The sequence below is a fragment of the Acipenser ruthenus genome, chromosome 9 (assembly GCF_902713425.1).
Source record: "Acipenser ruthenus chromosome 9, fAciRut3.2 maternal haplotype, whole genome shotgun sequence".
Taxonomy (NCBI): Eukaryota; Metazoa; Chordata; class Actinopteri; order Acipenseriformes; family Acipenseridae; genus Acipenser; species Acipenser ruthenus.
In genome coordinates this window covers 54929625-54940758 of record NC_081197.1, presented here as the reverse complement: position 1 = coordinate 54940758, position 11134 = coordinate 54929625, and the positions used below count along the sequence as shown (strand labels likewise).

The following is an 11134-nucleotide window of genomic DNA, read 5'->3' as shown; positions in this document are numbered from 1 at the left end:
TTTAAGCAAATGGATATTTTTTTAATGATTTTTTTTCAACAGAACTAACAAATAATTACTTTAGTTAATTTTATAAAAATAGATCTAAAAATAAACCTGTCCCAAGCATTGTGTTTCAATTATAAGCATAGAATTAGGTCACAAAGATCAATCGACTTTTTTCACAAGCACTTTCAGTGTATGAAGATGGTTAAGTAAGACTACAAATATATATATATATATATATTTACAGAAAGAAATTAGTAACAGAAAGCAAACTAATTAAAAAAAAAGCAATCAAGAAACTGTTTTCTGTTAAGTGGGTATTACAGGTACACAAAATTGGTTTGTACTAACTTGTCCTATTTACAAACACTTTAACATTGACAGACTTAACAAGTGTCCACTAACGGTGTTAACAGCATTTTCATTGTATGAAGTAACATAGTACCCAAAATAGCGCAACAACAACCACGTCACAATATCTGTAATCTGCCAAGTGTTTAATCTGTAGTATTTTGTATTTAATCATATCCTGATGTAACTATCACTGACACTGTTATCTGCTGTATTATTGAATTGTATTTTGTCACACTTGTACTTGCTTGAACCAATGTCATTGTATTTATCTTGCTCTAAATTGTTTTATTACTTGTACTGTGATACTTGAAATGTATTTGCTTACGATTGTAAGTCGCCCTGGATAAGGGCGTCTGCTAAGAAATAAATAATAATAATAATAATATATATTTCTCAGCCATAATATCTCTTTAGTTCTTTTTTTGTACTCTGCCTTTTCTTCAAAATTGAAGTTCACAGACATTACTTCCAAAATAGTTTGTCCATAGTTTTACAGGTATTTCACAAAGATGCATAATCAGAAACTGGTGCCATTGTGTAAAATACCTTCTGAAGTGTCAACATAAAGTAGAATATACTTGATGCTAAAGCACAGGTCTTGGACTACTGGTTACATATTTCTCTATCACACAGCAGTAGCATGAATCTACCTCAAAAGCCCCTATGGTTTCCACTGTTTGACCGCATGGTCATTGGAGCACATCTTATAGCTGGTGCTCCTTTGCACTATTAGCTACTGAGGCTTGTTTGTAAGACTTCAAGTTAGCCAAAGGAATGTCTGCCATGTGGCTGCCGTTGTTGAAATAGCCCTCTGCATTTCCATACTGCTTTCTGTCACCAAATTGGTTTCTGTTGCCATCTTCTTTCCAGGTTCTGGTCAACGTATGCCCATTCACCAATGTGTCCTTGGCCCATTCCTTTGGAGTTTCAAAGGACGAGAGGGGGGACTTGGGCTGCTGGTAACATCCCAGGCTAGGAGGCATCCAGCAGTTATCGGAGTGACCCAGTACCAGACACTCTTGGGTACACATCTCTGTAGCTTCAGCTAGTCCCCTGGGACCAAGGGGGCCATCTAGGTGAAAAAGAATAAATGTATATATTTTTAGTAAGTTAAATAATTAGAATGCCCCAAACAGGTGTTGGTAAAGGTAATGTATGCAGCCTGTGGGGATAACCATGCACACAATATTATTTTTGCAGACCCAGATACTGTTTTGTAATAAAGTAATGCTCTGGTTAATAAACCAACGTAGCTGTCTTGTATATTACAAAATGTATCTTCAAAACTTCACCTTGATATCTAAGCTTTTGACAGTGCAAGAACTGTAACATTATGCGAGGTAAATATGAAAACAGAATAGTAAAAATCTACAGTATGTCTGTGTAGAAACCCAATATAAGCATCCGATTGCATCTATTAAAACATGAAAAAGCTTAATACATTGGCACAATGTGTTATATAATGCAGAATAATGGTAATAAAATGACAGCTTGTGAAAAAAGGAATCTATGCAGCAAAGTAAGATTGCAGAAGACAAATTATTGATCTTTCAAGTAAAATCTAAAACTTTTATTGGAAATCTGTGCTAGAACCAGGTCACAAAAATTGTACATATCTGCTACAAAACTGATCCATATCAAGAATAGTATTGTATACTACTTTTTTCATGCAGTGAACCGTGATATTTTTCATGACAATATGATTATCGACACAGTGATCCCTGTGGCGTAATTTTTTTAAAAGTTAAATGTGAAACTTCACATTAAAAAAAACAAAACACATGGTGGTCTGCACAGTCATGTTCATGTATAGATTACTGGTATGTGTTAGTGTTTACATTGCAAATACAAGACTACAATGTATTGGTATGTACTCGAGCAGCCTGGCAGAGCTGACAGAGGCAGGTTATATTGTTGATCTGATCATCACAATTAATTTAATGATGGAAGGCAACACTGGAAAATTCGCCATGGGTTCCAGCATTTTTAAAATTAACAGTGTGGCCTTACTTGATTACTTTTTTTGATCAAGGACTTAGCCTAAGTTCTTGCTAAGAGTCATGTTGTGTCTAAACAATAAGGCAGGAATGAAGTACCAGTACTCAGGGAATACAACACATCTCATTTTAAAGGGCACCATAAGCCCGATTGTACATTAGTTTAAAATCATCTTCATCATCATTGCCATGACAGTAGAAGACTGACTTATACCGGCATGTAAAACAAAAGGTCACAAAAGAGCCAGAGAGGGTAGTATTCACCAACAGTATTTGGTTTAAAATGAATCTCCTTTTCGAGAACTCCATTTTTTTAAAACCTGTCACATGCACTATCAAAAGGGATACAAATGTTGTAATTTGTATGTTTCATACTCCATCCTGATATGTCTAGTATAGTGACACTCGTATTGCGATACACATCGCATCATGAAGACACTGCCAATGCACAGCCCTACTGAGCAGACAACCTTGATGAGATGAGATACTGTTTTGGCTGATGTACAGTATATTACATATTTGTGTAACATACTGCATTTGTACTGGAATACACTATCAACTATCAGTGAATGCCTTGGCCATTAGAGTGTTGTAATAATTGATAAGAAGTTAAAAGGGTTTTATTTTAGTAAACCAAATATACATAACCCCATACATTAACATTGTTCCACACTATATGAAGACTATTTCAAACACTTTCTCACAGTTGAGGAATAACCTGAATCTTTTCTATTTACAGTGCTTACTCACAAAACAATATTTAATAGACAACATGTTTTGCTGTCTTGGCTGGATGAATATACCATTTTACAAACACAGATAGCGCCTATAAGCCATCTGTCTCAGTGTTTCCACCTGCTGTGAAGGCAAACAGAATAGCACGGTTCATATAGCTCTTCACACATATTAATATTGAACAGCAGAATTGAACTTTTGTCATAACTGTTTTATTTGAAGATTGGGAAGGCAGTTATGTAATGAAATACTGTATTGGTCAGCCCCCAGACTGAGTAAACACAAGCACAAAGGTACTTTTGTGTTTTCTTTTTACGAAGTATAGACATTGAATAAAGCAGCATTGTCCCACTATATACCAATGACTGTAACATAAAAAGAACCTGTGCATAAATATCAGGTGCATCAACTACATCTGTTGTTGTTAGTTGCCTTCAGCTAAGACTTTTGTTAATAGTATGAATAAAAATAGTAACATTTTTCCTAAAATATTTTCTGCATACACTTCAGCTAAAAGTATAATAGGACATTTGAATGTGTCTATGATAGACATATCAATAAATTACAGACAGGCCCAAAAGGTACAACAATTTCTCTATCTTTATAAGCTTTTATTCATGAAATCGTTATTTCTACTGCTTTAACACTAGATGGGGTTGCTTCAGCAATGTTTAACATTCTGGTATTCCTTAACTGTAAATATGCTTTTTTTTCTTTACATTTTATTCAAGACCATTATGTCTTTAAAATATACAATACATATGTAGGTATGATAAAGACGTACCCCCCCTCCCCCCCCCCCCACACACACACCTTTCACCACATAGAACATATAATACATTTAATATCTTAATGTTAGTGCAATATATACAGACAAACTCCATATACTGCACCCTAAGATTTTGATATAACTTGTACCAATAAATGTCTATTGCAAATGTTATCGCAATTGTTTATTTAGATATATGTAAAAATGTAACTGTGACATGAAGTGCAGACAAAAAGGCAGGGCTCTTCCATATACCCCGAGATAAATCTTGTTCTTAACAAGTTCTAACACAATTGGATAAGAGGTTCTTTATGTATATGTACACTTCTAAAGTGTGACACGTCTACCTCCACTATAAAAACAGCATTTCCATGAAACATTTTCTAACATTATTTTGACTTTATTTACCAAAGATCAGATAGAACTGAACTACAGTTTGACTCATCATGTGTAAACATTGGTTTGTTTTTTTTTGTCCATGAGAAAATCAAAATTGGATAGAATTGCCACTGTCTTTATATGGTAAGTCTTGAATAAAGCAACTCGGTTAAGGAATAATCCAATTTGTAAGGTAATGTGTCATTTAAATTATAACGTTGGTCCATCTGTGATTAATATACTGTATACTGTATACTGTGTATATATATATATATATATATATATATATATATATATATATATATATATATATATATATACACACACACACACACACACACACACACACACACACAGTATAATTACATTGACTGAGATCTTATTCTTTAGCGATTTTATCATTTTTATTTATCATTATATGTAAAAGTAGCAATACAATCTTCAGGTTAAACTGTTATAAACCTATTTTCAATTCACAGTTTAAGCATTTACAGCATACTACCTCCCAGTATACCATGCTGATAAAGTGACATATTTGATGAAGTAAGCCACGGAGTGCTCATCATTGTTTGCCTCTGAGTGCCCTGCAGCTAAACATAGCACCTAATACCAGCTGGCACTTTGTTTATATTTGTAATATTGTGCATGAGACCTGCTTCTCACCTGTCACCATATCCAAATTGTTGGATACAATATACAATTGTTACAAGATATCATATTATTTTTACCTACAATGACATTATTTTTTACACATTTTTTTTTCATACAATTACCCATTTATACAGTTGGGTTTTTACTGGAGCAATCTAGGTGAAGTACCTTGCTCAAGGGTAAAGCAGCAGGGTCCCCCACCTGGGATTGAATCCACAACCCTCCGGTCAAGAGTCCAGAGCCCTAACCACTACTCCACACTAAGATGCGGTCAATACTGTCCGTTACACCGATATTTCAAAAGAAAGTACCCTTGTCATAGTCACTAGATGGAGCAGGTCAGCCTTCACCCAAACATGAAATATACTAGAGTTGTTAAGACATATGATTGCAAGAAGCCATATTTAGTCCACCAGCAATCTAAAGCTACCATGATCACAGGCGCTGCAGAAGCTGGACAACCACCAGCATTCTGAAATGCACTCTCTATAGCCTCTTGGCTCTCGTCCATTTACAAGGTAATGTATATCGCTGCTAAAATACATATTTCAGCTTCTCAAACATACAAGTACTCTACGAAAGTTTGTGACAGAATGTGTATATATACTGTATATATATATATATATATATATATATACACAGTATATATATATATATGTCGGGTTCAGGTCGGGTCGGGTGTATATTCTGTGTCAAGCACTCAGTGTTTGAGAAACTTAAATGACATTGTTTTCACCAGTTTTGGTGTCCTCCAGTGGAAACGTTGTTGTTAAAACTCTGGCATTGACTTTAAAGTCTGGTGTGATATAATGACAAGTCATCGACATATAATTTGATGTTCAACATTAACTTTGTTGTTTTTTAGCTAGGTTTATCCAAACATGATGCTATATGTCTGTATCTGAGACTACCAAGTAAAATGTTCATCTAACTGGATGCTTCGCTGAGAGTATTTGTTTTCTTTTTAATTTGCATTTTGACTCGAAATATGCTTTCTGTATTTTCAGTAGCATGTTTCATATGATTTATGGCGATATTGTTGTCAGGTCGGGTATGAAAAAAATTAAAAGGTCTCGGGTCGGGTTCGGATTGGCCGTGGTCGGGTTGGGTTCGGGTCGGGTTTTATTTTTATACCCGAGCTGACCTTTTCTACACAGTCTCTAAATTTGCTAATTTTCTGTTCAGTGAGAGATGATACAATCTTCTTTGTAGAAGATTGTATGGCAACTGCTTTCCCAGAAGCCCCTGCTGTGCTGTAAATGAAATAATCCTCTGGACTAATGGTAGTATTTCCTTTGCAGTGTGTAATGGTTGTATTTGTTTGATTAGTCATTATACTGTCGTTTCACTGCAATACATGTATCTGTAGACTGTCATGCAGGATATAACCCAGCAAGCATACAAATCATTGCCTTTTTTGGAAAGAAAAAGATTGCAACACTAGCAGATATTAAAAGCTGAAGGATACCTCATGTACAACAGACAACATATTGGGAAATACAATGTTTTGCTTTTTTTAGACAGAAAACAGTGTACTGTGGCATCTCTATGATGGACATTTACACCAAAATTTCAATGCAGCCCTTACTCCATCAACACTAATGAATCACCTACAGAACAGACTGTTGTTGTTAAAATGGACTGCCATCTTCTTGACGATGCATACAACATATCACTTTCAATCATCAGCAAATAGTACAGTAAGGTTTAATCACTGAATGCCCCTGGTTATAGAACAGGGGTTATGTATTGATCCACTATTAAAATGACTACATACAGCAGAATACAAAATACAGTGAAGATCATTAAAACAGGCCATGTTGTATCTGGAACCCAGAATGAGTAGGAGGGGTTTAAAGAGAGAGAGTCATGCTATTTGAAAATGTGGTTTGTAAAACATTAAAACACATTATATGTAACATACACTGGGCATAATCACAAAACATTTCCCCCGGTGATCAAATACTATTTGTTTTATTTTTTAAAGAAAACTTGTGTTCTTTCTTTTTTTTTCTTTTTTTTTTTTACAAAGATTCAAATATAAACAACTCATAGGGATACTTTAAGAGCTGCTACATGCACCTTCATTTATTTTTATTTTTTTGCAAGCATTAGCAGGTATTTTTCATTAACGGAAATATGCATACTTTAACACTTGAGTAAATGCTTTGCAAATGTGATCCAGTGTATTGCATTCCTTAGGCTTAGATGTAATTGTGTTAAACACTGTAATTGCATTAAAAAGACAAAGCATGCATGGATTTTATATGCATATTTGTTTCTTTGAATAGCCTACCATTACCAAATTCTTAAAGTTGTCTAGTCAAAAAAAGTTCTACATTATACATACAACCCTTTGTTAAAAAAACAACAAACAACAGACTTGCATTCTGAATGTGGTTTTATATCACATACTGTAGACAAGGTTCCCTTTCAATTCGAAGACGACCAACAACAATACTTTTGGGATATGCTTACCACAGGTCAGGTATTTACTGAGCGTTTCATGTCAGAGCTGCCGATAGGCCCTTCCGGGGAGTGACGTCCTCGGTCCCACCTACCAAGGGATTAAGTAGTCACTCTGCGGAGATCAAATTCTCTTTTGCTTCTCACAATCAAGTAGGTAAGGTAGGTATAACTAACCTCTTCAGTTGAGTGATTAATTATTTGTAAAAGAGCTCTCACTTCGAGTTTTCTGCTAAATTCCACTGCAATTTATTGCTGGAAGTCGGCTTGCCACTTGAATCAGAAACTCGGCTTCTGAGGACTGAGCTTATTTTAAACAGCCTGAATTGCTCGGCGACTGTAATCTGCTTTCTAACCTCAGCATCTGCTCTCTGTATTTTTCCTCTGGTTTTTGCAGCTTAAGAAAAAAAAAATAATAACAACAAAGAGAGAAAAGAGAGAAGCTTCCTCCACCGGGGCCCGGCTCTGCTGCACCCACTGTCGAGTCGACGCCGCTGGGCTGACCTTGCCCACCCACTCTGCTGTGTGTGTTATTTAAAAAAAAAAAAAAAAATAATACAATGTGTGCTTCCTCTGCTGGGTCTGAACAGCCCACTGAAGAGTAGACTTGCATACTTTGACCATCCACCTCGGTGCGTAGGTCCAAAACAAACAAAAAAAAAGGTATCTCATTCTTTCTGTCTCTCTTTTTTTCTGTGTACTGTCTGAAGGCTGTGCTCCACCCCACTGTAAGCTACGTGCTGCTCCGGTTGTGTGACTGCACGTGGTCCAGACTAGACACCCGGCCCAGTAACCTCAGTGCTTACGCCCCTGGTGCTCGGTGCCTTTAGTGCCCTCGGTGCCCTCGGTGCCCCAAAGCCTCAGTGCTTCTGTGCCCTCGGTGCTCCGGTGCTTTGGCGTCCTCGATGCTCGGACACTCCCTGCATCGGTGCCCTCGGTGATCAGTGCTCCGACACCCTTGGTGCTCCACAGCCTCGACCTCCTCCCTTGCATGTCCTGTGTAGGGATGCTTCTCCCACAGGACAAACACCTCATGTGTGTGAAGTGCTTGGGGATGCAGCACGTCTCCTCTGCCCTAGGAGATGAGATGTTCTAGGAGGCTTGCAGAGTTTACGGGAGCAGCTTCCTCAGCCAGCTCAGCTGAGCCCTCTGCAGCATTGGGAGCCCCACCTTCCTCCCTCCTCCACCTGCCTTCCAGCCCGTCACAGATTATACCCTGTGCACAGGATTCAGCCCACCGAGCTCACAGCCGCTCATGGTCTCCTTCAAGGAGCAGTATGAGGGCGAGGCACAGTAGGCAGGCCAAGGATATCTTGGCCCAGGTCCTTAAGTACTTGGTCAGGCAGCAGGCTCTTCCCCCTACTCCTGCCCCAGCTCCACCTCTGGCACTTGCCCCGGTGCCGACCCCACCTTAACCGGTGGTTGCGGACATCTCGGACCGAGACAAGGCGATGAGCGAGGAGGACCAAGACGCAATCTCGATCATGGTTTCCTGGGATGGGGACTCTTTAGAGCAGCAGGAGACAGAGGTCCAGGAAGTTACCCAGTAGACAGGCCCCAGCTCTGAGACGGCCTCAGAGACTGGTGTTACCCCTCTATGGAGCTCGGTTTGAGCGCTAATGGAGCAAGCCTCCAATTTCCTCCAGGTTCCCTGGAAGGCAGCGCCAGAACAGCACCGTTCTGTAGTCGGACCGGCGCAAGCTTCGACCCCCCCAGTATTTCCAAAAATGGTATATGACCAGATGTCATGATCCCATCTATTGCCCTATAGCAACTATTTATATAAAAAAAATACATAAAATACTTGCACATAATAATAATAATAATAATAATAATAATAATAATAATAATAATAATAATAATAATAATAATATCTAAAAATAAAATTACATACCAAAATTAGAAATTAAAATGAGTATAAGAAATAATGAAAAGGAAGTCCAAGTCATTTAATCATCAGTGCAGCTAGATTGGCAGCAGTTGCACTCCATGCCTGTATAGTTGTCAGACGTGCCTTATTAATCCTGGCTGTGGAGCACTCCAAAAAAACAATGCTTCTGAAGTCCGAGAGCCAGGTAGTGGTCATAGGAGTAGGGTTTATCCAGAGCCATAAAATACATTTCTTGGCTGCGGTTAACCCTGCCAGAAGTATCCTGCCCTGGTGTTGGTGAGCTGTATTCTTGGAAACTGAGAAAGTATTGTTCCATAGATTGTCCCAATCGGGAGAGAAAACCACCTTTTCCATTTCCAATTCTACATTAGGCAACCCATTCATGTACTGTACTTGCACCTTATGCATGTGGTAATGGAGATTTAGTTAATTACCCAGAGACATATCTCTGAGAAAGAAGTAATTAAACACATTATTTGAAGAGCTTTTGGTTTCTATGACACGCTCTCCATGGTTATATGCTTATATTTTGCAATTACTAAACTCCCAGGATAGAAGGACAACATTGAACCAAACATCTTCATTTGTTTTTGTATTACCGTATACTCATAGACAACCCTTGGGCTGCATGCCGTGGTTTGCACAAGGTCACCAGCTTTTCAATTGTTGTAATGAATTCTTCCACTCATAGTAAATGGCAATCACAGACAAGTGCACAACCTTAATCAAATCAAATATACAGATGCTCCAAAAACAGCAGCTCTAACAGGGAGGATAATCTACCATTTTACAGATCTGAAGAACAAATCAATTAATCAATAGTGCTCTTCCTTTCTCTTGTTATTACTTTTTGTGTCTGTTATCTAACTATGATTTCCATAATATATTTCTATTTTATTTCAGAGGAAAGACTGGGCTATAAAAGAAATAAGTGCCCATGGAACAACATAATGATTTATTGAACCCGTGATCAATATGCCTGCCTTTTACAATTGCTAACAGAAAAAAAAAACATGTTAACTTAAAGCAATTGCCTGTATAAAATAGTTCCACCTCTGAATTCTAATTCAATGGCAAGTGGTAGTAGTGCAGTGCATCCCTTTCATGTCAATAGGAAATTTGGGAGAACACTGGCTGGCAGGGCGGGGGGGGGGAGAATTGGGAAGGCTGTTTTTGTGGGCTAGCGGTGATTATGCAGGTCAGCCATTTAGGTGTGGATAGACGCAGTGGGTGGGATGTTTGTTATTTTTGTTAATCAATAACTGTAACTTTTCAGTAGGTTTATCGGCATGGGGGACTGCCTCTGTAGCACAATGTGTTGAGTGGCAACATTTATGTGCCTGCTTACACCTAAAATGCAAGGATCTGTGATTAATGTAGTACATAGCACACTCAACGTGAGTTCAGTCCAAACCAATTAATTGTTTAAAAAATTATGAATTGAACTTACCAAAATGTAAAACAGACCAATCAGACTGTTATAGACAGAATATCTACTCATATTAACTAACAGAGGTGTTCATAATTAATTATGTATTATATATATATATATATATATATATATATATATATATATATATTAATCTTTGTTGACTGACATGTAATTCTTCTGGAGCCTTTTTGTCAGATCCAATTAGGTTCTCTGGTTGTTTTATGTATAATTGAACTGAGCTGTGTTTTATCCAAAGCTTAATGCCTATAAGACAATCATCAGGTCTGAGATCATCAAGTCCAGCCATTTAAATGAAAATACTGTCAGGATTAAAAACTATAAAATGGTCTAAGGATGTTTCCTTGTGGAATTAAAAACATCATAGGAATGACAGAACTGGAATTACACAAGGACCACCTCTTTTGGAAGTGAACCACAAACCAGCCAATGCAGTATTATTCCAAAATCTGTACTTC

General features: G+C 37.6%; 1 protein-coding gene across 4 annotated transcripts in view; it reads right to left on the bottom strand.

Moving 5' to 3' along the window:
* Positions 1-572: 572 nt before the first annotated feature.
* The window catches only part of LOC117405596 (protocadherin-9), a 228732-nt gene continuing 218170 nt past the window's right edge, over positions 573-11134 (bottom strand). For all 4 annotated transcript variants that reach the window (XM_034923727.2, XM_034923729.2, XM_034923728.2 and 1 more), the window contains one exon: positions 573-1411. In XM_034923727.2, coding sequence (XP_034779618.2) covers positions 1044-1411 — 368 coding nt within the window. In that variant the 3' untranslated portion in view covers positions 573-1043. The remainder of the gene's footprint in view (positions 1412-11134) is intronic.